We start from the raw sequence: 25,581 nt of genomic DNA, 5'->3' as shown, positions 1-25,581 counted from the left end.
TTATATTGAATGCTAACATTTCTGTTAGTAAAGGTTGCGTTATGAGTATTCAGAATTTTGTATATTTTTGTTTTAGCATCTTATTGCGCATTAAAATGTAAAACTTTCTATATCTTATGGTTACAGAGATATCAATATCAAATTTGCAATACCTTGTAATTGCAGAGACTAGGTGTTTATTACTAATATATCACGCTCGATAGCATTGGTTACACTATAAGTATTAATAGGTCTTATCATGTTACAAACAGATGTAAAATTATTATATTCTTATAGAACCGTGAAGAAAAGCAGTTAGCTTTAAAACGTAATGCTTAAATTCAACTTATACATGCAATTTTGCGTTATTTGAGAGGAAAGAAAGCTTACCCCTACTCTACCCTCAGGGAAAAAAAATTTAATACAAAATGAAGTAACTAAAAAATTCTATGAAGAAATTTAAAGGTAATATCTTTAAGTCATATTTTCTGAAATATAAGTCTATGGAACTACTGTGGAATAATACTTTCAGGATTACTAAGAAAAATAATGGAAAATATCGTTATGTATTAGAAAACCTCCAAAGAAAACTAGTAAGATCACCGTCTTTAAGCTGAATTTACAATGTCTTTAGAGTAAGCTGTCAGACATAATAACATGCAAAAATCAATACAAAAAAAGCTTTTCCTCAACATTGCATGACATAATTTAATAGTAATCAAGATGATAATTGGTGGACTTTAAAATCTTAAATACTGTTACTAATAGTGTTAGTAGTATTGTCCTCCACATGATGTGCTGATTTTAATGGCTAATTTCGGTAAAAATGATTATTATTAAATTTTTATTACGAAACACACATTGGACTGAAAAGTTTCATCAGGTTGCCGTCATTTATAATACGATTATTCTGCAAGAGAGAGCGCCCACACTGTACCCAATATTCTACACTTAGTTTTTGCCTTAAATTACAGAGGGAGACACTATCAAATTTTAATTTGTCTCAAATCAGCTGATTAAGTAAATGTCAACAATTTTTATTGAAAAGGGGTGAAAGTTTAAAAAATATGCAAATTGAATGCCAAAGCCCCTGAAGCAGGAACGATGATTTGAAACTAAGCTTTAAGCATTATTATGTAGTTGTAGTGCATTTGCGTAGGAAATTGTGTCATATATGACTGGTGCCAACGTTCTTTACAATCATCCCCCGCCCCCCATTTATGACGTTCATGGGGGGACCCAATTCCCTAGCACCCATGAAGAATCTGGAGCACCCCCTTCGTATGAGGAAGCTATTAACCCCAATGGTAAGAACCCTTTTAAGAACGAAATTTAACCCCTATGAAACAACTCATTTTAGCACCACCACCTTCTTATGATTCCCTCTTTGGAAGAGTCAGAGAAGCACAAAAGTCCAGCAAAGGGATAATAGACTTTCTGAAAAATGTTATCATAATAGTTTTAGGCACTTGTAAGTATCAAAATCCTTTTAAAACATTTTAAAAAATGTACACTTTTGTTTAGTGGGCTGCTCGATTATTTTGGGGGTGACAATTGTCATTCCCATATGTATGATAGTGATGGGTTCAATTTATTTACATGAATGTCCTCAAGGAGAATATATTCCAGTTTATTTATTAGTAGGAGGTGAGTTGTTGGAAGATGTTATAAGTATCAGAAAAAAAACTTATTTTTGGTATCCTGTAGGTATTTTTGGTATCTTGAAGCAGCTTTTGCACCTCTCAGCAAGAGTCCGACAGACAGAGGAAGAAAGACAGGAAGAGAATCTCCGGCAATCACCTACTCAAACCCTCCTCAATTGCTTCATGCTGGGTTGGTTCATAATTGGGTCTGTGTGGGTTTACAAAGAGTATGAACCCAACTATGACCCGACTTTTGGAAAATATTGTAACAAAAATTTGTATCTTTTTGCATTTTGGCTGATTACTTCAGTGTACATTATTTTGGGACTTATCACCTTGTGCTTATGTTCGATTACTGTTGCTACTGTTGCCTTTCATACTGACGCCAGGAATGATCAGGAGGAGGGAGGTAGGATATGGTAAGGTGGGATTATACATGTAGTTAAGTATAGATTTATTTAATTTTTCTTATCTGCTTTAAACAATTTTAAATGTGTCATATTAATTCTATTCTTGTTTTGATATAGAAGCATTTTATGGTAAGTTTAACAATTTTTGAGTTACCATATAAGAGTGTTCATAAAGTTTTCCATAGACAACAATATTCTAAAAAGTTCATTTTAAAGTATTGTTGACTAAATTTTGTTTTTAACCATCTGTGATAAAAGAGAAACGTTAATTTCAAATAAAGTTAAATTTTCTAGCATTAGTATAAGGCAATCATTTAGGGGCAAAACTTACAAATAAGCTTATTGAGGCTTAATAGCAATTATCTGCTTGTTGGTTGAATCTGGTGCAATTGAATATTTTTGTTTTGCTAGAAATAGTTTAACTTCAGAATCTTTGGCATTTATACACAAGCAGTACAATGATTATGACTTTGCTTACAAATTTCCATTTTGTAATTTTATTACTTAATTCATATTTATTGTACCTACTCCTGAGTAAAGCTAAAAATTCCAAACTTAGAATCTGGGCTATTTTTAAGACTGAGAAAATCGGCTCTTTGAAAATGCTTTTGTGAGCTAATTTATTACATACCCTCTGAACAATGTTTATTAAAATTTGACCAATTAGATTGTAGCTTATGTTCTCTATTATATTTTTTTGTAGTGTAAAATTTTCACTAAACTTTAGTCAAATCTATTGACAGCTAACGAACAAATCTTTTTATCGAATTGTAAATTTAAGTTTAATTTACTTACAATACAATTAACAATACAAACACAATTAAAATAAATTGCATTTAATACTAACATTTTAATGTACAGGGTGAGCATATTTCGATGTTTACATAGGAAATCGCAATAATTACAGGAGATAAAGAAAAACAAATAAAACAACATCAATTTAAGTTTAAAAAAATGTATCTGATCGTGGAGCAATAAAAATCAATCAAGAAGTAAAACTTATAATATTGAAGATGGTGAATTACTGAAAAACTGTTCGAATTATAAAAAAATCCTTAATATCATCGTAAGAAAGTGTCCTAATAAGGTAGCTGTTATATTTGTGTAATTAAGGTAATAACTAAATAACCAAGATTTATAAAAAATAATCAAAACATTTTTAATCACTCAACAAACCTCTATCTTCTGTAGTTATCGAGGTTTCCTATATAGATATTGAAATCGGCCTAGTCTGCATAATAATTTGTAGCTCTAACGTGTTAAAATATACATAAATATTTCTGATAGTAAAACCCTTGTTGAAGTCAGTATAAAAGCATGTGCGTAGCCATCAGGGAGTTAATTTGACTCATAAGTATCAATAAAATACATGTTTCCTTTTGGGCATTTTAGTATCGCCCTTTACAAAATCCTTCGTACTCCCATGCCTGAATAATCAATAGAAGCAATACATAATATAATACAAATAAAATAGCAAAATGACTAGTGCCTCATCAACAATTAACTCTTAGGTACTTTTTCTAGTTCTAAATTTAAATCCGGACAAAAGTAGACTAGTCTGTACACAATTTTGTATCTCTGCTGCTGATTTCAGCTTTATGTGGAATATATGAGTTTAGTTTTTGTTAGCTTTCTTGCTTTATTTTGTCTCTACAGTAACCTTTCCATTTGTAGTGGTCAGATATGGACACGCTGATCACCATAGCCATGTTGAAGAACTTATAAATATCATAAAAACAAATATTATGGGAAAATAAAATAATAGAGCTGCTACTACTTACATACATTAGCAGTAATAGTTGAGCAATCGATAAAGAAATATTCTTATGCCAGGCTACATCTTCCTGGATTCTCCTTAAGCAGCCATATCCATATACTTCGTTTACATCACAGTTTTCCTGTTAATCTTCTCAAGTAAGTTTAAATGCTTAAATGAACAATAATGCTACCTGAGGACAGCATGAAGAGGGCAGCGTCACATAATCTGTAGTCCCCCTTACAACCCCACAACACTTAAATTTACTCTGTATTTTATCCATATCGGTGTTATTTTTTGAAGATTTTTCATAACTGGCTATTATGATATTATATAAGGTATAATTCAGAGCCTCAGTGGGGATTGTGCTGGATAATCGCAGGGTTTCATTTCTGTAATGCAGTTGATAAATGGTGCCCATGGAGTATCCTGTGAATACTAGGGAAATTGCCGTCAGATTCAGGGCTAGCAACTATGAAAATTATATAATTTTATTCAAATTTTAATCGTTAATAAAATTATATACCTGTAAAATGTATTTCAGCTTATTTGTTCTTATGAATAGAGTCAGCAAAATACAGGGGATGTTGATGAATCCAGATGGTAAAACGAAAAAGATCAGATCCGCCCTCAAATTCATAAAACAGGTGTATACACTAAGCTTCCATATTAAGGACCACATAGATATTGAAAGCAATCCCAAACCTACAAACTGTCGATATGCAAATTAGTATTGTTGTAGTAAAATGTATAGAAATATGGTCTTTTATACAAAAGGAATGAGTTTGTATAGAAGAAACGACTTTATTCTGGTTCTTATGATGAATGTTCTGTTTGCAGTGTTTAAGGTAAGATGGATGGAGGAAAATTAATTTTCATCACTGGAGTTTTAAATCAACATTTGCAGGATTTCTCAGAAAGTTCTCCGTATAGTTTATAATATACTCAAGGAAATCAGGAACTGTCCCAGAGAAAGCCTAGTAAAGAAGTGCTTTTATTTGACGTTTTAGCGGTTTTTAATGGTTTTAGTTATTACATCGATCTTTAAATTTCGCGGTACAACATCTTTGAAAGACAATGATTAATGCATCTAAAGTTGCTGGTTATTTGGATTTCTGGTGATTTGGAGTGGAATGGATTTGAAGTTTCGAGCTGTGTTTAAAGCTGGGCCAAAAATGATGAAATGGTAACAATCTACTTACCCCAATAACACAGGCACAGAAAATTAATGTTGCCTCTGAAATTGTGTACTTAGCAACAAATTTATAAGACTCACATTTTTGCGCGTAATTCATTTTAAATGTTCGTTAACATTGTTTTGTTCACATTTGATTTTACAGCTCCAAAGAGCCTAAAATTGAAGTAATATATCCATTCATGTCATGATGCCTTCCAACCACGCAGAATAGGAAATGTGTCATGCACGCTGATCTTAAATGGCTTATCCAAAACAAACGACATGTTATCTGAACCTTATCGATACGTACCCTCAATAATTACTAATGGAATGGATTTTAGCTGTGTATTTTCATTTTATGAGGCAATGTCGTCAAGACTGATAATGATAATATTTAAATACCGAGGAATAAATAAATAGAATTCTTCCTTTTAGCAAATTTTGTATCTATTAAAATGTACGAGAACAACATTTGTTTGCTTATTAAGAATTCTTGAGTTGATTTTAGTAATGATTTTTGTATATTCGGTTTTTCCAGATTCGAGTTTAGTTAAGTGATAGAAACTATCTTATCTAGAAAAAAAAACAGAAAAATTCAGATTTTATAGATCTATATTAGAGCTGTTACATTTTTCTAATAAAAATATCACTGAAAATCGCCGAGATACTTTTTTAATAAATTTTTTAGCTTTATTGGTAATTTCAAATGTTCTATAATAGTAAGCCTGAATTAGCAAACATGTGTATTCCCGCACAGGCGTGCGTTAGTATTTGCTTTTAAGACTGCTAGCTTCATTTGTTGCATCTACTTTTGTAGGAAAATGTGAGAAAACAATTAGAATATTTTTTCTAGAAATAGCATATTCTCTTGACAACAACGCGAATGGAAGCTTTAGGGTAATTTCTGATTGCTTGTATCGTTAGGGGCAACATTACACAATATCAGACAACCAGAGGTGGGGAAAATAGTTTTTAAAGAGTATTTAAGATACAAAATACAAAATAGATTTTTAATTTCCTTTTAACAGAAAAGGAGTTTTAACTAGTACTTTTCTGTAAAATAAAAATATATTATTCGACATATCATTTTGTATTTTAAACAACTATTTTAAATAATTTCATTTCAAATAGTTACCCACCTCTGCGCACAACACAGTAGGAGGAAATGCAGTTGAAACTTCCAGAATTACAAGTTTTCCGCCGTCAAGTCCGCCTTAAATTTTTCACCAGTCAAGACATAGATTGATTTGAGTTGATTCTAAATTGACTGAAATATCAGTAATGTAGATTACATATTTGCAATTTAAGCGCTTTTATCAGTGCTGTAGACGGTATTTTTGCGGTTTTAGCGATCATTTAAATATTTGATTTAAAAAAACCAGAGTAGCAACATAATAATATTTATTCCTTCAAGTTACACTACTGTTGGATTTTTCTGTCAGTGGCGTAGATTGGATATTTACACTGTGTATATTTTATAGTTTGATCGTTATTACTTCTCTCACGTCGCATAATTATCTAGTAATGTGGCAAAATTATAAAAAAACTTTTGATAAACAATAAGAAAAAATGTTTTTCTTACTTGATAATATTAATTTGATGGGTATTCTTGATATTATGGTGGACTCCCCATTATGTACAATTTGCTTTCAATGTAAGAATATTTTCCTTTACTCTGTTGAGTAATTTTTTGAATATTTATATTATTTTTCTTTGTATGGTATTTTATGTGTGTGTCAGAATTGATTTTAAAAACGCGTCTTTAACGCTGCTTCCCCATCTTCGTCCTTCGGGATAACGAAAACGCGGCCTTTGGGAAAACTGTGTTCACGAGATTAATGGCCGTGGAAATGGAAATTTCAACAACGAGGATGCGATATAACAGTAAATTAATCTCCACGCTCTGGATCTGCAATAATTAACGGAACGAAATTATCTGCGACATTGGTTTATTCTGATTTTGTCATGTCGTGTGACTCGTCTTTAATTATAAATTTGTTATTAAAATGTTGCTTCCCCTAGTCTTAAAGAAATCAATTTCCTGAAAAGCCAACAACCATATCTCCTTATCTCGAAAACGCGCCTTTGCTTTCTCTGGCTGTTTTGCCGCCGCTTTTAGTCGAGGGTCGTAATTCTTACTTTGCCAGAGAACTGGAATAATACCTTCCAGTTTAGAAACATTTTATGGTTATTATGCAGGAGATACGTCGACGGAAAGAGCCGAATTAGATACAAGTAATAAAAGAACGTTCAGGTGTTTTTATATTCAGGTGAAATATACTCTTTTTCCTAAAAAATTTCCAGTCAGTAGTAAATTTCCGGGAGGGTTTCAATTAAAAATTCTTAATTCTCGCAGGCACTACATAAAGCTAATTCATGGTGTCGTCTCATTGCGGGGGTTCAAGGGACGAATTTGAGGGCTAATCTGCTTAAAAGTCGCCCTTCGTGCCCGAGCTTTACCCTTTTACGTAACTTCGATAAAAACTTAATTGTTACTTTAATCCTCAGAGGCCTGGATTCGTCACGTTTAGCCAACAGACCGAAATCCGACGGGGGAAGAATTAAGGGTTTTCCGCGACCGTCATGGTTTCCGCGGAATTAATTATCTGCCCTTTTCGGGTGAAACTTTTAATCCTATAAAAATATATAGTTTTTGGTGGAATTTATTATAGCCACCAAGATTTAATCTGATATACAACGTGGACCTATGTATATATAGATGAAGTCCTATACACTGCATTTGAAAACAATGTGGTTTCGCGCGTTATCAAGTAACACCGATAATAAAGTTGAAAAGATGGGTGTGAAATTTGCATTGAATGAGCTCCATTTTTGCTAAGGTTTGCACACAGATACAAAAGAAGACATCTTTGTTTTGCCTATTTAGGAAAATCCACAATGCATGTAGATTTAACGGAGACACTTTTGAATGGAAATCATTATAAGTTTATTAAAAATGATAACTAAATGTAAAAAAATGTAATTTGTCGTGAAAAAGGGTGGAGGGACATCTTTCGCGGTAAAAATCTAATAAAATACGATGTAAAATTGTTTACTTCCTCGTCAGTAAGAAAATTTACATCAATTACTATCTCCATAGTATCGTTTTAGTAATCTGTGATTACGAATATCCAAGAATGACGTGAAACAGGAAGTTTAAGTTGTTTCTTAACCTATTTCAAATGCAAAAGTATCGACTTTCTGCAATATTTCGAAATGGTGACAGAAGCACAACATCAAGTGAATTTCACTTTTATATGGTTTGTACTTTTTCCTCAAAAATTAAAACTACAAAACAACTATTTCATTATAAAGGGCTTGCTCCGTACAGGAAACAACGATTTAGACTTTCGGTAATGTTCCTGAACACTCCCCCGCTCTTCGAACGAGAGGAGACAATCAAGAAAACAGCGAGATAAGCTAACGATGTAAATTAAGGGCGCAGTGACTGATGGTCATTCCGAAGAGATTAATTAATTAATCATTCAGAAAGCGACGCGACTAATGAAAAGTACCGCCAGTGGTGTAGCTCCGTCTACTTTCTTTGAAAAATCTTTCACTTACAATAATTCCGGCAACAACAGCTTAGCCACATCTACACCACTGCTTTATCCCACAAGATAAGCCAATCCGATGGCAGAGGAACATGTTCATTTCGCTGTACCGACTCGAGAAATATTAATTGTTCAATACGGAAAACATGAAACGTGGTTGGTGCTAATAAATTGCTGCTTTAATGTGGAATAATGTAATTGGATATACAAGAGTAACAACAACTTTTTTATGCGTATTTCTCTTGAAATTCCTTCATGAAGTCTACCAAATGTGAAATATCTTCATATGTAATTGCGTTATATAGGGATACTCTAATGCCTCCGACCAACTTATGCCCTTTTAATTGAAACATCTTTCTCTCTTCCGCCAACTTCAGGAAGTCATTCTCAGTTTGCTCATTTTCATTGTTAATTCGGAAAGGAATGTTAATTCTACTTCGATTTTCAATGGGAACCTTGTTCTCATAAAAATTTCCTGAGTCTTTTATAGCATTATAAAGCAACATACTTTTCCTCCTGCATTGTTTCTCCATAGCCTCCACTCCTCCGTGGCGTTTTATCCATTTTAAAACTTTGCCTAATAGGTACACCCTATAAAATCCAGATAATAAAGAAAATCGAGTTTACTGCGGATATACATATGTAGATACTGACGAGAATATTGGGGGCGTATTTAATATTGAGTTGTAGTCGGAGATGAGTTTGAAATTGAGGATTGAAGGGCAAACACTTAAGTGTTTCCCCAAGAGGTCTTCCCTGATTATTGCAATGCCCAAACCTGCAGTTCCAAGGTTTTTCTGGACGGCAGCTATAATGACACCAAACTGGAAAGAAAGAAACTGTCACTAAAGCATTTTGATGGAAATAGCTGATTTTTCTATTAAAACCTGTGTAAATCTTTCCCTAACAAAGTTTATAGAGATGAGATAGCTTTAATGCTTATTTAAATTACACTGTAATTTATGTTTTTGGAAAAAATTACGATTTTGTTGACAATAAAGTGTATACATTAATGGTATTTCTGGTTGCTTAATCTCGTAATATTATTAGAAAGTAGTGGAGCAAATGCAAATATCTCGTAAACAACTCAAGTATTGAAAATATGGAAATCAGTTCACTTCGTGAAGAGTATTTTTTAAATTCTTTTCCTCCACGAAATCGCAGAGAAAACTATCTAGTGGATATTGAAATGCCAGTGTAAACAGAGAGAGATCGTTATTTCTAAAGTTCTCTTACATTGACAATGACCGTATACTGTTCATCTTATGCTATTCACAATCCATTCCCAAGGAATGTCCTAGCGAAGAAGTTTAGAACGTCACCAAAGCATGTTTTTTTCTTCCAATTCCAAACTTCCAATACTTACTTTCGAAACATCAACTTTTCTCGTTAAAATGTTGGAGGACATGTCTGCGACCAGAGGTACGCATTTGGTATCTGGCACAAAAGGGTATTCCACACCTATAAAATCAATACCTCATCCCTGTTTTTCAAACAATGTGAAATTTTACCTTGAATGGTGTCATTATCGCAATAATAAACATAAGAAGCATTAGGGGTGAGTTTCCAGGCTCCCCGATCAGGAATAGCTCCCTCATGGGGCTGAGGCAATACCATATTTATTTGCCCATACTTCTTAGCTTCGTTTGCAGCGATATTGGACCATATTCCTGGAAATTAAAAAGTTATTGTGATGAAGGCTCGTTACTATTTGCAACCTGTAACTGCGTAATCTGCAATTCCATTAACGCCAATTAAGTTCAAGGCAACTGCTGAAAACAGCCCTTGACCTCCTCCATGCATGAACAAGATTTTGTAGTTTTCGGGCACATCCCTGGAAAAAAAGATCCTTAATTTTTATCATTAGAACCTTGATTTAGACGCAACAGTAGTTCTCTGAGATCGTCCTGAGCCTCCTGGTTAATTTGAGCGTAAGTCTCAGAGCGATGGCTCAGCTCCGTCACACTAAAGTCCAAGTTTTGATAAGAAAGAAACTCCTCTCTGGCTTCGTTAAGTACCTAAAAAGCGAAAAAACTGGAAAATTTAGGTTCGTATTTGTTGTGTAAAACTCACTTACCTGTAAAGGGATTTTTCCAGGCCCCGCTCCAAAATTGATGGGAGCCATTTTGAAGAGATTCTGAAAGGCAACCAATTTGCTTATTAACGTTTGAAGGCTGGAATTAATTTAGCCCGCAGTGTTTGTAAGTGGAGTAATGCGGTTTTGGCGCTTATATCTAATCTTTGGCAACCGGAGTGGTACATAGTCTTCGTCTGATTAAATCCACCGTGGGAAATTTGCCGAGTGTCTGAGGTAAGCGTACCGTAAATTTGAACCTCAAGGATTCAAACAGGAATGAGCAATTCCAAATGGGAAACTTCCCCGAAAAGCAATTTAGTGCGGAAGCGGAGTTTTGTCGTTTTTTTCGAGGATCTGACAACGTCGTAATTGCAGATAGCTCATTGTGATAGCGACATATGTCAGTCACTGCTCAAGTAAAAAATTATGATCACGTGAATGTATATGAATCTATAGGAAAACTAGCACCTCTGCGAAATTAGAAAGTTAAATCTAAATGTATTTAGTATAATTGTGTAGATTTGTAATTTTGAACTCGCATTACTCACCGATATACAATGATAATGAGATCAATATTGAAACTAATAATACATCACTCTATATGCAAGTAAATGAAACCCTAATTAGCACGAACTGCTGTGTTGCCAAATGAACTTACATACTTTTCCCAGTGTTCAGGACAAGTTAAAGCTCGTTTTTGTCCTGGATCTGGTTTAATTGGTGGCCTCTCCCTTGATGGCTCTTTTCCGACAAAAAGCACCTATTCCTAACATCCTAGAAATATGACTTGAATTCGCCATTTAATTTCCAAGTTTTGGGCAAGAGCATATCAATGCTTATCCAACTTTACTTTGAGAATAACTCCAACTTAAAAATTTACAGTATTTAAGCCAGAGGATCTAGGATTCCCTTTGGACTGAATGAAATTCTTACACGTGCCCTTAAAGTGTTGTAAATGCGAGGTCAATTCGCTATTTACCTTTAGAGGTCTGGGTAAGAGCAGCAATGCTTATTAGAGACCCAATAAAGCTACTTAAAGAATCATTCCCATATGTGCTCTTAAAGTATTGAAAATATGAGCTCAGTTCATAACTTAACTTTGAAGTTTCGGGAAGATTCGTGTATTATTTTTAGGAGAGGGCGGATTTCTGATGCACTAACTTTACTCAAGGGATGAACCAAATTTTGAAATTTGCAACTTGGAAATGGGAAGATGCATTAGGTTGTTCAGAAAGCTCGTTTCAAATTTCGCGCCCTCCACATTTGTTTGTAGCCAATAAGAACGAGGCCGCTCTAAACAATTTTATATTTATCAACAAACATTTCCACATCTATGAGCCCAATACGGAAATTTCGCAGATCTTCCTAAGTCCAACTATTTCGTCAAAAATCACTTTGAAAAATGAAGAGCCCAAAAATTGCATTTTCGTCATGCGATGCTATATTGCTTTAAACGTGGCTTCACAGCTTCGCAGACCCTGAATGAGATGTTCTCAGTATGTATAGAGATGTCGGCGTTACTCACCAGGCAGCTCAAAAATGGCATCGAAGATTTCAAGCTGATGATTTCAACATAGAAAATGAAGCTCGCTCAGGCCGACTTCAGAAGGCTGATGAAATGCTTTTTAAGAATCTCGTGCACGAAAATCCTCGAGTGGCAGTTAGAGAACTCGCCAACACGTCCGTTTTTACCGTGCATGTCCATCTGAAGAAGCTGGGATTCTCAAGTCGACTTGATGTGTGGGTACCACATGAAATGAATAGACGAATGTTACTGGAACGTCTGCGATATGCTGCTTCAGCAGCACCAAAAAGAACCGTTCATGAAAAGAATCATAACAGGTGATAAAAGTTGGATCCTATACAATAATGTTAGCTGCAAAAGATGGTGGGGGACCAGCGACACACCTACGCAAACAGGAACCAAGCCAGAAAGGTTCTTCTGAGTATCTTGTGGGATTTTAAGGGCATGGTATATTATGAGCTTCTTCATCCAAACCAAACCATCAATGCGGTAAAATACAGCCTTCGACTAGACGAACTGAAGACTGTCATCGCACGGAAGCGTCCTGAATTGGCTAACAGGCGTGGAATTGTCTTCCATCATGATAATGCCAGACTTCACGTTGCAATGTCTAGCCGTGGGAAGCTGTTAGATTTCGAATGGGACGTTCTTTCTCATCCTCTATATTCTCCCGACCTTGCTCCATATGACTACTATCTATTTCTTTCTTAAAAAAAATTTCTTCAAGGCAAGACATTTGAATCTTTGGAAAACCTTAAAAGTTATCTTGATCAATTCTTCGCCAATAAGAAACCTTCATTTTGGAGTAAAGGCATCATGAAGCTTCTTGAAAGGTGGGCCAAGGTCGTTGGACAAAACGGCACATATTTGCTTCAATAAAGTTCCCCTTTGTGTGAAATGTTAAGCTCTTAATTTATTTTAATAAATTGAAACAAACTTTCCAAACAACCTAATAGATTAACCCTTTAAGGCCAAATAAAACACCAATAGAGGCCTTTAAAATACAGAAAATATGAGCTAAATTTGCTACTTTGCTTCGGGGTTTTATCAAGAATAGCAGTGAATATCTACGTCTCAATAACTCTAACCAAAAAATCAACGAGATTTAAACATTTATAACTTTGAAATCAGGAGATTTTGGGCGTCCCTTTTAGGCTTAGTAAAGCAAGCATATGTTCCGTTAAAATACTGAAAATATGAGGTAAATTCGCTACTTAACTTTCGAGTTGTAGGCAAGAGTAGCAATGCATATGTGTGATTCAATAAATATACTCGAGCAATCAACCGAATTTAAAAATTTGCATCTCTGAAGTCAGAGGATCTAGAACATCCCTTTTAGATTGAGCGATGCACCCACATGTATCCTTAAAAATACTGAAAGTTTAACCTAAATTCGCTACGTAGCTTCAGAGTTTTAGACAAGAGTGCCGCATCTGTGCCTCTTTAACTCTACTCGAGGAATCTACAAAATTAAAACATTCGAAACTCCGAAATAGGGAGTCTAGGACGTCTTCCTTGGGTTGAGTAAAGCATCTATATGTGCTCTTAAATTGCTGAATATAAGAACTAAATTTACTACTTAACTTCTGAGTTTTAGCAAAGTGTATTAAGGCACATCTGTGGTTCAATTTTACTCAAAGAATCGACCAAATTTTAAAACTTACAACCGCTAAATGAAGGGACCTAGGACGTCCCTATTAGGATGAGTAAAAGAATGTTTAACTTTCGAGTAACTTACGAGCAAGCGTAACAACGCATATCCGAGACTCAACAACTCAACTTGAAGATGTAACCAAATTAAAAATTTAGTTGCTCTGAAATGGGACGATCTAGGACGCCCTTTTTAGACTGAATAAAGCACCCATATGTACTCGTGAAGTACTTGAGTATATTGAGGAAACACGAGCTAAATTTGTTAATTGCGTTCCGAGCTCTTGGTAAGAGAAACAATGGACATCTGTGCCTCAATAATTTTACTAAAGGAAAACTTGCATGTAAAGAAATATGAACTTAGTTCTGAGCTTAATTAAAAAAGCGGTTTTAGATTTGTATAATAATCATTCACATAAGTGAGGAAAGCAGTTCATCATCCACGAGTAATGTGTTCTACGCCTTTGAATTAACATGAAAGATTGAAATGTAAAAATACTAGACCAGTGAATAAATAGATGGCTGTTTAACACATGTAATTGAACATTCAAATTAAAATATCAATTGGGTGTTTACTTGTAAAATAGATTCTTTCCATATGTTTAATTATTTCATGCAAAACACATTACTCGCCTGGACCCCCTCCGTGGCCCATGTCTCGTTCTCGAACAACACTCGGCATCTCGGTCACTTATCAATTAATTAACTAAAGGGTATTTCTCTGGCCATGTCGGCTAAAGATTAGCTAAAACACTTGAAATGGTAAGTGTCGCATCATGTCGCGTCCATTTAGGACAAAGACCTCACGAGACTAGGGCCAATTAGGACAAAGACCTGAGGGGGCTACATCCATACAAAATAAAGTGATGACTATGAAAGTCCAACCCACAAAACGCAACAGGTATCCAGGCATGTGGCCACGCACGGATGTCCAGTCATGACTGTCCAGTCAATAAGATTTACTTGCTACTACTTAACGCTACTATCCTATACTATCATATTTACCGAACTCCTGCATAAATTATCAATTCCTTAATTCACAAAACATCGAGGACATGCACAATCAAAACTGTCTCCGAGTAATACGTGTTTTCCAATCTACATATAGGTCAAGACGTAAGCCCCATTCCAAAGTGGTCTCTGCTTACTCAACGTTCCACTGTTGGTCCTTTCTCTTTTTAAGTTCCTTTTTCACTTTCGCCCCCACATCACATGTTAGTTATTTCTACGAAAAATGGACAGGACCATTAATTTTATTTTACTTTTTATTCTGAAATTCATGGCGGCATTCTAAAAACATTTTTCAAAAACCCTCACATCATGTTTTATACAAGTAAATTTGAAATGACTGATTAGTATGGTACCCGTGAGCTCCGCAGTGAATTAATGAGTAATCAACGGCTTTATCTACGAGTTATGTATTTAGTAGCACACGCGTGTTCAAACGTGAGTATCTTAGTTACGTACAGGGTGATTCATTAACAATGGGACAACCGAAAGCTGGAGGTACTACACGTCAAATGGTGGAGAAATATGGCTTATTCAAAAGTTGATAGTGTCGGATATACAGGGTGGCGCATCGAAAATGAAACAGAGGCATTTTCAGGTATTTGAAAATTTCTTTTCGAAAAATGCTCGAATACGTAAACTTTATATTCGAGGGGGACACATGAACGTATACTCACTTTTTTCACATCAACCCCCTAGCCGGGGTGAGTTAAACCCCTAAAATCTAAAGTGGGTTCGAGTAGTACTTTGTTTGAAAGGTTTTTCGATTCTCGATATAATGATCCCCAACTTGACTAACTTTCATTCAGCAGTTTTCGACAAATTTAATCGAAAGATGTATGGTCTGATATGAATTAATAGCGTGAAGCAACTGAGGTAAAAATAACATAAAGCGGAAATTGCAAAACGTATCTCGTTCGTCAACCCAAAAAAACATAATTACAAATTTTCAAATGTCTACCCTCGAAATTTTCAAAATAGTGGCAACAATTTTAATTTTCAATGCCCTGTATATCCGAAACTATGAACGTTCGGATGAGGCGCACTCCCTCCCATCGTCAGCATTTGACGTGTAGTACCTCCAGCTTTCGGTTGCCCCATTGTTAATGAATCATTCTGTATAAATTGAAAGCTACAATGGGGATTATGATAAAACCGAGAAATCGAAGTCATTAATCATAAGCAAGATATTAGGCACACGAATGCGAGTGTCTCAATCCTTACGAATTCACTCGGGGATAAATGACTTATATAAGTTTCCGAGACGCTCGTGAAGAATGCATAGTAAACTTTAATTAGTATGCTTCACCGGTGAATAATGTGTTAGTCAAGATCTCGCGCTACATTTTTCGTTCCTGATACTACTTTTATCGTATGCTTTGGCAACTTCGAATAATTTTTTACTATATTTTCCTTCGATTTTTTGCATTTCTTTCTTGTTTTGTTTAGAGCAATTTTCAAATGGTTTGCTTTTAACTTCTTGATTCTTAAGCAACTCCGACACTCAACAATTCTTCTCAAGGAGATTTGGTAATTTATTACCCATAAGGGGTCCATAATCCCCTAGTGCGATGCCGTTCATACGTGACAGCAAAAAACTATATTTATGAGGCGATAACGCGTAAGATACGGCAGTGGTTCGGTTTTAGATGACAGCCAGATGGATGAGTTTAAACATTTTTATTGGGGTAAACCATGAAAAAGATTTTATAACGGAGGATGGTTAATAGGCCCCGATAATATAAAAATAAAACGTGTGCTTATTTATTAGGTTGTTAGCTTAGAATTTATTACATTGCACTCTCTATGTCGGTTATTTATGTCCACACTGTATGTAACTACCCGAGAACACGCTAATTAAATTGTTAATAGTGTAGGATGATCCCGGGGAATCTCATATTTAATCGAGCAAGTTATTGCCGTTCGTAAATCATATGTTGTTATAGGCGTTTAACCCCAATATAAGTTTTCTGCGGAGAAACATGAGACTTTCAAAGTCCAACCTGGACTAAATCCAGGCACTTGGAAAAGGATATTTACTGATTTAATTGCCAAGATTTCTCCAGGCAATAAATTCAGCCAGCTTTTCCCGTTTATCCGTCTCAGAGGATATTCCCACGAGGGCCGACTAACTCTGATAGATGATGGAAATTCTCTGCCTTGGCCCAGCTAACTGATTCGGGAAACTTTACAGTGTCACTCTCGCCCTCATTAATGAAGGCTATTACAGCAAAAAGTGCACTTGCAACAGGTTCAAGCAGGAAACGACGTTACATCCATGACTGAACCCGGAATTCATATCCAATATTCCTAAAGATAATCCGGGCTCGGGGCTCTTTTAGGAACGTATTAAAAGGGGCCCCCATTCTACAAAGCGAATGTGCAATGCGACGTGAAATTGGAACCGGCAAGAATAACCCATCTAATCGCTTTCTGAAGATTCTCTCGAGCATGTCACAAAAGCTTTCCCAACTTGCGTTTAAGCTGACACAGTGATGAAATAACGTTTTTCTACAGCCTAAAATCTCTTAAACGACTTATCGAACTTTAAATTTTGGGGCCGCTGAGGGAGTATTTTGGTTTTCGGAAATACCTTAAGAAGTGCCGATGAGAAAGTTTCTCTTCGTTTAAAGGGAGAAAATTTTGCATACCTGAGACAGACGGTTAGGAAAAAATTATGTTTTCGTTGTTCAGGTCCAAAAGACGCCTTATTTCACTCTCTAGCATCCCTACTCACATAGCTGCTTACGCCACACACCACCCAGACCCTCTAAGCTACATACTGAGTCGAAAATAGAGTTTTTTCAAGCGCGCTTTAGACCCACCAAAAGTGCCTTTTCGCCCTTGCTACACTCTCTAAGCTCTACCAAATATCTCAAATCTTACATCCACCACAGCATTATTTAAACTCAAGTTTCACGATGCAGATGAGCTCACATGAAATTATTTTTTAGCCCTTAGAAGTTATGCTCATTTAAAGTTTAACTAATCTTACACCTTTCATAAGGTCAACTAGTTGTGGATTCGCTCCGGCCCTTTCTATAACTCTTAAAATGATATACCCTGTAGTAACCTTACACGCCTTACGACCTTCTCCACACTTCAAATTCTCTGTGAATCTGAAATGAACTGAAGTAACCTGAAAACCCTCGTATCATCTCACCTCATCTAACCTTATACATCTTACAGGACACTTTAAACCTTAAATGCGCGATGTTAATTTAACTTAACTTACGTTACGTTCTGTCCTCTGAACTGTTTGTCATATTTAATTTTTTAAGCACACAGGAAGGTTTACTACATATTGAAGGTTGCTTACTACCTTGCATTTTTGTAATTGAATTGTTCATTCTTCCGTATTATTTAGGAGACTTGACCTGAAGTAACTTTACACTCCTTAACAAATTCTAACTTGACAATAACTTTATATTAATTGAACTAACCTTACATGCCTTACGATTCTTTCCTCACTTCAAATTTTCCGTAAATCTGAAGCGATCTAGAAAAATTTCACGAATTAAATCACCTCACTTCAACCCACTTTACTTCTTTTTCACGTCTTTTTAAATTTGAAATCTAGAGTATTAATTTACCTTCACTAACTTACATTTTTTATAAGGTGTACAACTTTGCTTCCGCCGTTTTTGAATAGATGTATGTAGCGGTAAGTAATGATCGAAATAAATAACCCCATGTGGGCATGCAGGAGCCTTGGGCACCTGTTAACATAACCTCATAAAAATATTAGTCTATTTGTGTCTTCATCATAAAGTTATTCGCAATTGAAAATGTCAGTGTACGAGCCAAATTCTCGTCATTTGCGGGAGGTTTTACTTTTCTGCTTCAATATGAAGAAATCTGCTGCTGAGGCTCATCGAATGCTCTCAGATACTTATGGGGAAGCCACTATTAGTGAAAGGACATGTCGTGAGTGGTTTCAGCGCTTCAAGAACGGTGATTTTCACGTCGAAGACCAACATAGCGGTGGAAGAAAGAAGGTTTTCCAAGATGCGAACTTGGAAGCATTACTTGACGAAGACTCGTGTCAAAGTCAACAAGAATTGGCACAATCATTGGGAGTGACTCAACAAACAATCTCAAAACGCCTCAAAGACATGGGAATGATTCAGAAGCAAGGATATTGGGTGCCGTACGAGTTGAAACCAAGAGATATTGACAGGCGTCTGTTCGCTTGTGAACAGTTGCTTGCAAGGCAAAGACGGAAGGGATTTCTGCATCGTATTGTGACTGGGGACGAGAAATGGGTTCATTACGATAATCCCAAACGCAAAAAGACTTGGGGATATCCCGGCCATGCTTCCACGTCGACGGCCAAACCGTCTATTCATGGTTCCAAAATCATGCTCTGTATTTGGTGGGATCAACTCGGCGTAATATATTATGAGCTGTTACAACCAACTGAAACAATCACAGGTGCTCTTTATCGAACCCAATTAATGCGTTTGAGCCGAGCATTGAAAAAGAAACGGCTGCAATACAACGAGAGACATGATAAAGTGATTTTGCAGCACGATAATGCTCGACCCCATGTTGCGCAAGTGGTCAAGAAATACTTGGAAACATTGAAATGGGAAGTCCTACCCCACCCGCCATATTCTCCTGACCTAGCTCCTTCTGATTATCACTTGTTTCGATCCATGGCACATGGGCTAGCTGACCAACACTTCCGGTCTTATGAAGAAGTAAGAAATTGGATAGAATCGTGGATCGCTTCAAAAGATGTCCAATTTTTTCAACACGGGATTCGTATGCTGCCCGAAAGATGGGAGAAAGTAGTGGCCTGCGATGGACAATACTTTGGATCCTAAAGGTATAATTAGTTTTTTACAATAAAATCGCGAAATTCGGAAAAAAAACGGCGGAAGCAAAGTTGTACACCTAATATGTACATGAATACAGGGTGTTCCTTAACGTCATACTAACCTATTAGGGTGTGATTCCTCAGGTGAATTTATGAAAAAAGGTTCATATAAACATATACATATATGTCCGCAACGGCCCAAATTTTTAGCTACAGTGTTGAATTTTTTTCTTTTTAAATGGTTATTTTTAAATTGCTCAAAAAGTACTTTAAATATTTCAATTTTGGTATATGTTAATGAGACATCAAACTCGGTGTTTTAATAGGAAATGCAATTCTATTACTAGCCAGTGGCGTCCCTGCATGCATATCTCCTAATATTATTTACGAAAAAAGTGGTACGCCAGTGACTGCTTGAACAATAGAATTACTTTTTTTCATAAAATGATGTGATCACACCCTGAAATATTAGCACGATATTAAAGAACATCCTGTATATGTGCCAGGATGTTACATATTATTAAAATATGTGCTATTCTTAGACTTTTTGGGCACATCATTATTTCTGGTGTCATGGCTTAACAAGAAATATTGGAGTTGCTTTGAATGTATCAGCCCTTTTGAGCATGTAGATGATTAAGAGATGTTTATATCAATTGTTGTCTAACGGAGCTTTCTAATTGCATTTGAAGAGCAAAACGTAATTTACTTGTTTTTATTGCTCATTGAGGATGACAACCTGAAGATGAAGAACAACAACTCTCTGCCATCAATCTCGGACTAAATATAGTTGTAGGTAGACTTAGGTCCTTTCAAACCAAAAGATCGTGACTGAAATTGTTTTCTTTGATTTTCCTCGTTAAGACCAGAAAAAGCGACATTTGTTAAATATCTTTATTAAGAGCAAAAAGAAAACAGTAACTAATTTAAACTTTCTGAAGAGATATATATCATTGAATCGTCAAATAAGCTCGTTTATAAGCCATGTTATTTCAGTCGAACTCCAGTTCCGGGGGCCTTAATTAATTGTTTACAACCCTTCAAGGAAGAAGGATGGGCCCATAAAACTGGCGCGCTTTTAATGTTTCCCCATAAATAACCTCCCCCTTGCCCCCCTCGGCAACCCACCCGTGGAGTCAAATTCTGGCGATTTTCGCAGAATTTCAACCCCCAGTACGACCGTATCGTGAGTAGCATAGTTTAAATAGCAAACATGCATTATGTATGTAAACTGTAATTCGCCCCCCTTCCAACATTGGAGAGTACGTCCCCTGTTTGCTTTCATTCCAAAGGAAAACACGTTCCAATTGTCAATCAGTATTAGGCTGATCACCCCTATATGCTATCCGTGTAATTTGGGGTTGTTGAATGATCTAAAACAATACTAATCACCCTCGTAAATAATGGTCTCAACGAACGCCTCGGGCTTTAATGCGTACTATAAACTTTCTGGATAACTTTCCAGGTATGGTCCTTTGAAGGTAACCAGAATTCCTGCTAAAGACAAGACCGGTTCAATCTTCGAGCTCAAAGCGACCGAAATGAGCTTAAAACATTCCCAGTTTAATTCAATTTAATTTAAATATCCTGGCGGGGATTTCCAGGCTTAGTCACAAAGAAAATGCCTCCGATGTTGGGGGTGTTTGCATGGAAATCGCCTTTTTGTCGGCCGAATGCCGAACCGAACCTGAACGGAAAGTGGAACTTTGTTAAGCCGAGTGGTTAACTTTTCGCGGTCTGTGTTCTATCTGAAAATTAGTTTAGAAACTGGAAATATTGAGAGAAAGAAATTGGAAAACCTTTGTTACTCTTGGCTACAACAAAAAACGGTTCTGGAAAAATCGTTAGGACAGTGATTTCTCAACGCATTCAAGTGTCTCAGGCTTAGAAAACCTCCCTTTGGACACTTCTGGATAGTTTTCCTAAAGAGTTTAAGTTTCCTTGTCTAAATCAAAGTGAAACTTAAAATTTTAATAGACTTTTAAGTTACTTTACTTGGGTGTTTCTTCTTCAAATTGTTCAAGTTTCTCTCTTGCCATTGTGGCACAATAACGCATAGTTCAATCCCTCCCTGTTATCAAGTCCTAAAAATTAAGTGTTTTGGTAAGTAAACACATCAAATCCTTAATATATTATCGATTTGCTGAAGCAAAGCACTTATAGTTTTGTTTATTATGTTAATATCAAATAATCTTATCAGGATTTTCTTATCTTTAGCAGGACTTGGTTAATAATATTTGAGTATAAATAGTGTATGTACACCTATAGTGTGCAAGTCTTTTTTAATCCAGAAGACAGAATTAGGTGAGTACCATCAATTTGGAAATATAAATGTTCCCAAATCACTCTTTAGCCCGAATTTGTAATTTTAACCGTCGCGTTCGATGTGGTGTAGCTCCGCTTATTAAACTTCGTTTTCTGAATACCGAGATGAGCTGGATTTTTGAGAGCAAATTTCCAATAAGAGATTCAGAAAAAAAGTCGAAATCTTTCTTGCATTCGCTACAGATCCATCGGCACCACTTTCTAGTTTTTTTATTTGCCGAAAACTTGAATGAACCGCAGGGCTTTTGATGTGGAATTTTTAGAACCACATTTGCCCTGCCGTTTTAGTCTCAGCAAATCTGCCCGGCTGATTATTATTTTTTCATGAATAATTTCCAACTTTTTGATTCATAACTGAACAACTTTGTAAATTCAGACTCTTTTGGTGCTCCTCGTAAATTGATCGGCACCACACTTCAACCTGAAATTTGCCTCATATGTTGAAGTGGGTCGGAATTTTAGTGCTATTAAGTAGTGCTAATTGAATTTCTAGAATTCCTGAGTAAATTGTATGACCTTAAAAATTTCTCTGTCATATATCACGGCTCTTATTTTCTATGCAATTGCTGTTATCATTTAATACAACAACAATCACTTCAAACACTCATGATCTTATCTCCCTCTCTTCAGACACTCATCTTTGCCAAAACAACAATTTTCAACTACCCTTATCTTCAAGTAGGATTATAATAATTACAGCCCCTCCACCGGAAAAAATGATAAAAGTACCCCCAATCTCTCTTGTTGCATGGGCAATACTTGCACTTGCAACCTTTGAAACTGAAGCAGGAGTCCTGCAAGTTTTGTCCCCATCACCCACTAGAGACCTTATCAGGCTTGATGGTCTGTGGTACTTTACCATAAATGCCAGTCATGTTCCCTCAATTGAGGAGGTAAGTTTAATTATTCCGAATCATCGAATACTATAGAGGTTTTAGCCCCAAAATCAGGAAATAAATCTAATGCCAGTACCCTCAAGCTATAATGATATATCTACGAAACTGGATGTGAGAGATCATGCTGGAGCCGTTTGGTATAAGAGAAGTTTCTTTGTTCCCGCTTCCTGGAAAGATAAGAAAGTTTGGATTCGGTTTGGGTCTGTTTGTTATAATGCCTCCGTGGTAAGTTCTGGATGCGCAAAAGATAACTTTTGAAAGCTAACAGGAGAGTTGCAGTTGATTAATGGAGAAGTCGCTGTTGAGCATGAAATTGGACATCTCCCATTTGCAGCTGAAGTTTCCAAATTTTTGAAATTTGGACAAGGCAATGAGATTTTAGTGGAAGTGAACAACATTTTGACTGAAACCACACTACCTCAGGGAACATTAAATACTTTAATTAGGTTTGCTGAATCTTTGGAACATTTTTTACCACTTAACTACAACATATTGCAGTGGAAGGAAGAAAGTTTCGTACACCTTCGATTTCTTCAACTACGCGGGAATTGACAGGCCTGTATATCTCTATACGACCAACGAAATTTATATCGACGATATAGACATTCAAACAAAATTAAATGGCTCTAATGGTGATGGAATCTTTTAAGTGATTCACTGACACAATATTAGTGATGTTTTCTAGGCCTGATCGATTACAATGTGACAGTGATTGGAGGAGATTCTACCATTAAATATGAGATCAACATCCTGGATCTTAAAGGCGATGTGGCTGCTACCAGTACAGCCCAAAACAGCACTATAAATGTCGACAATGCTACTTTATGGTGGCCGTATTTGATGGATGAAAATCCTGGATACCTCTATACTTTTGAGGCAATTACCAATTTTGAATGACATCAAATCCCTCAAAGGAATTTTTTTTAGATTTCTATAAAATCAAAAGATGATGTTTTACTGGATTACTACAAACAAAAATTCGGTATTAGAGTTCTGGAATACACAAACACCAGTTTCACTATAAATGGAAAAAATATCTACATGAGAGGTGATTTTATGTTATCCATTTGTGGTTTACACAAAAGATTTTCTCAGGTTTTGGCAAGCATGAAGACTCAGATATTAGAGGCAAAGGCCTGGATTTGCCGACTATCCTCAGAGATTTCAATTTAATTAGGTGGATTGGCGCAAATTCCTTCAGGACCTCTCACTATCCATATGCAGATGAAATTATGGATTTGGCGGATCAGTTTGGTATTATGATCATTGATGAAGTTCCAGCAGTCAATACTCAGTAAGTAAAATTTAAATAAAACTCTGGAGACGCCCCTGAATCTATTTCGATGTGATTCAACTTTGACAAATAACTCCATTTAAACTTCGTTATCATACCGAACCACCTCTCTAAAATATTCTAATTCATTAGAATAAGGTCGCATCCCGACGGAGTATTGATCTAAGAATTTCCTTAAGGGACTTGAAGAGGATCACGTACAGATTTTTCCCTTATAAAATCAGTCAGAGGCGTAGTATTGGCCTAAATTAACAATTATTATTCTTCCAGAAATTTTAACGATCAGCTTCTGGAAAACCATAAAAGGTCCCTTACAGAGCTGCATAAAAGGGACAAGAACAGACCTTCCGTGATTTTGTGGTCGATTGCCAATGAGCCTGTGGTAGGAGAAGCCGTTTCTGAAGATTATTATAGGTATCTAAAAACCTTTAGAAATCCATTAAATTACATGACAACGTTCCAGACAAATTCAAGCCCATATAAAAAGCCTGGACACCTCAAGACCTATCACTATAGCAAATTGCTATGAATACGATAAGGAATATGCGGTAGAAACATTTCCTTCGAACTCTAAAATATATTCATCAACAAAAATTTAGGCCCAATTCGTAGATATCCTGGGGGTGAATAGATATGAAGCCTGGTATCACGATGTAGGAGAAATCGATGGGATTTATCCGAGAATTCTGGAACAGGCCAAAGGCTGGCACACAAAGTTCAACAAGCCTGTAATTTACACTGAATATGGAGCTGACACTGAAGAGGGATTGAGCTATGTATAATCATCACATTCCCCATTTATATTAATAAGTACTAAAACTGTTCAATTCCTAAAGCTTCCAAGCTATGTTTGGTCCGAAGAATACCAAAACGACCTCATATCGGAGCACTTTAAAGCTTTTGATGAACTTAGGAATGATGAAGGATGGTTGATCGGGGAGATGATTTGGTGTTTTGCGGATTTCAGAACTGATCAAAGTATTATATCTACTTAAAATGATTTTTTTGCCACATTTTGTGTCTTTTAGCTATTCAAAGAGTGGGAGGAAACAAAAAAGGTCTCTTCACACGCAGTCGTCAACCTAAACAAGCAGCTTTCAGGATGAGAAGGAGATACTGGGAATTGGCTCATAATCTGAATAATGTTACTTTGCCCGAGGATTTAGACCCTTACATTGTGCATTTTACAAGTTCAAAAGATATGAATTTTAAAGATGAGTTGTAAGATGAAGATGAAATACTAATGTTGTAAATGGGATGGGGTGTCTCAATGTTTTATATTCGAATTTTAACAGAAAACCTCAATAGATTCCGGTTAGTAGGTCAAGATCCCCAGTGTGATTATCTGGTGAATCTCTGAAAGTCCGGATTTCTCTGAAAGTTCAACCACGAGTAACAAAAGTAACAAGCATGTCTGAGACTCCTGTTACTCTTGGTTCAATTAATTCGGGCTATCGGATTCTTG

The 25,581-nt window shown here is 36.0% G+C and overlaps 4 protein-coding genes across 7 annotated transcripts in view; 2 read left to right on the top strand and 2 right to left on the bottom strand.

Annotated features, from left to right (window-relative positions):
- Nucleotides 1–985: 985 nt before the first annotated feature.
- Nucleotides 986–3,660, top strand: LOC136408164 (transmembrane protein 272-like). The gene is made up of 4 exons (XM_066389014.1): nucleotides 986–1,286; nucleotides 1,340–1,450; nucleotides 1,504–1,626; nucleotides 1,687–3,660. Exons 1-4 carry the CDS (start codon nucleotides 1,154–1,156, stop codon nucleotides 2,043–2,045), a joined length of 726 nt encoding a protein of 241 aa, XP_066245111.1. The 5' UTR covers nucleotides 986–1,153; the 3' UTR covers nucleotides 2,046–3,660.
- LOC136408163 (uncharacterized) lies at nucleotides 3,611–5,358 on the bottom strand. 3 transcript variants are annotated; one of them, XM_066389012.1, is made up of 5 exons: nucleotides 4,991–5,285; nucleotides 4,315–4,500; nucleotides 3,982–4,260; nucleotides 3,814–3,930; nucleotides 3,611–3,750 (listed from the first exon to the last, which is right to left on the bottom strand). In XM_066389012.1, exons 1-5 carry the CDS (start codon nucleotides 5,081–5,083, stop codon nucleotides 3,658–3,660), a joined length of 768 nt encoding a protein of 255 aa, XP_066245109.1. In that variant the 5' UTR covers nucleotides 5,084–5,285; the 3' UTR covers nucleotides 3,611–3,657. The 3 variants fall into 3 exon arrangements, with proteins under 3 accessions (XP_066245109.1, XP_066245108.1, XP_066245110.1); XM_066389011.1 differs by having other exon boundaries at nucleotides 3,658–3,930; nucleotides 4,991–5,358; XM_066389013.1 differs by having other exon boundaries at nucleotides 3,658–3,930; nucleotides 4,315–4,493; nucleotides 5,065–5,355.
- Nucleotides 5,359–8,697: 3,339 nt separating this feature from the next.
- LOC136408628 (probable phosphoserine aminotransferase) overlaps nucleotides 8,698–25,581 on the bottom strand; it is a 31,331-nt gene continuing 14,447 nt past the window's right edge. The window contains exons 1-8 of one of the 2 annotated variants that reach the window (XM_066389730.1): nucleotides 11,145–11,188; nucleotides 10,597–10,656; nucleotides 10,407–10,537; nucleotides 10,238–10,353; nucleotides 10,031–10,189; nucleotides 9,886–9,980; nucleotides 9,174–9,343; nucleotides 8,698–9,110 (exon numbers count right to left, since the gene is read on the bottom strand). In XM_066389730.1, coding sequence (XP_066245827.1) covers nucleotides 8,747–9,110; nucleotides 9,174–9,343; nucleotides 9,886–9,980; nucleotides 10,031–10,189; nucleotides 10,238–10,353; nucleotides 10,407–10,537; nucleotides 10,597–10,644 — 1,083 coding nt within the window. In that variant the 5' untranslated portion in view covers nucleotides 10,645–10,656; nucleotides 11,145–11,188 and the 3' untranslated portion in view covers nucleotides 8,698–8,746. Of the gene's footprint in view, nucleotides 9,111–9,173; nucleotides 9,344–9,885; nucleotides 9,981–10,030; nucleotides 10,190–10,237; nucleotides 10,354–10,406; nucleotides 10,538–10,596; nucleotides 10,657–11,144; nucleotides 11,189–25,581 lie in introns of those variants that run through there. The other variant, XM_066389729.1, reaches the window with a different exon arrangement.
- LOC136408270 (beta-glucuronidase-like) lies at nucleotides 21,822–25,372 on the top strand. Its single transcript, XM_066389154.1, has 13 exons — nucleotides 21,822–21,905; nucleotides 22,557–22,819; nucleotides 22,865–23,047; nucleotides 23,102–23,268; nucleotides 23,321–23,454; nucleotides 23,508–23,698; nucleotides 23,750–23,870; nucleotides 23,918–24,116; nucleotides 24,387–24,530; nucleotides 24,580–24,664; nucleotides 24,716–24,892; nucleotides 24,953–25,094; nucleotides 25,145–25,372. Exons 2-13 carry the CDS (start codon nucleotides 22,643–22,645, stop codon nucleotides 25,339–25,341), a joined length of 1,917 nt encoding a protein of 638 aa, XP_066245251.1. The 5' UTR covers nucleotides 21,822–21,905; nucleotides 22,557–22,642; the 3' UTR covers nucleotides 25,342–25,372.

This window comes from Euwallacea similis, chromosome 4 (genome assembly GCF_039881205.1).
Source record: "Euwallacea similis isolate ESF13 chromosome 4, ESF131.1, whole genome shotgun sequence".
In the NCBI taxonomy this organism is placed as follows: domain Eukaryota; kingdom Metazoa; phylum Arthropoda; class Insecta; order Coleoptera; family Curculionidae; genus Euwallacea; species Euwallacea similis.
Note: the sequence above shows the minus strand (reverse complement) of the source record. Positions and strands in the feature narration are given on the sequence as shown.

Coding starts and splice junctions, on each gene's coding strand:
- LOC136408164 (XM_066389014.1), top strand. CDS start 1,154: ATGACTGGTGCCAACGTTCTTTACAATCATCCCCCGCCCCCCATTTAT. Junction 1,287..1,339: donor GGAAGCTATTAACCCCAATG/GTAAGAACCCTT, acceptor AACTCATTTTAG/CACCACCACCTTCTTATGAT. Junction 1,451..1,503: donor CATAATAGTTTTAGGCACTT/GTAAGTATCAAA, acceptor ACTTTTGTTTAG/TGGGCTGCTCGATTATTTTG.
- LOC136408163 (XM_066389011.1), bottom strand. CDS start 5,083: ATGAATTACGCGCAAAAATGTGAGTCTTATAAATTTGTTGCTAAGTAC. Junction 4,501..4,990: donor TCTGTGCCTGTGTTATTGGG/GTAAGTAGATTG, acceptor GCATATCGACAG/TTTGTAGGTTTGGGATTGCT. Junction 3,931..3,981: donor CCTCTTCATGCTGTCCTCAG/GTAGCATTATTG, acceptor GAAGATTAACAG/GAAAACTGTGATGTAAACGA.
- LOC136408270 (XM_066389154.1), top strand. CDS start 22,643: ATGATAAAAGTACCCCCAATCTCTCTTGTTGCATGGGCAATACTTGCA. Junction 23,048..23,101: donor TTTGTTATAATGCCTCCGTG/GTAAGTTCTGGA, acceptor GGAGAGTTGCAG/TTGATTAATGGAGAAGTCGC. Junction 24,893..24,952: donor CTGAAGAGGGATTGAGCTAT/GTATAATCATCA, acceptor CAATTCCTAAAG/CTTCCAAGCTATGTTTGGTC.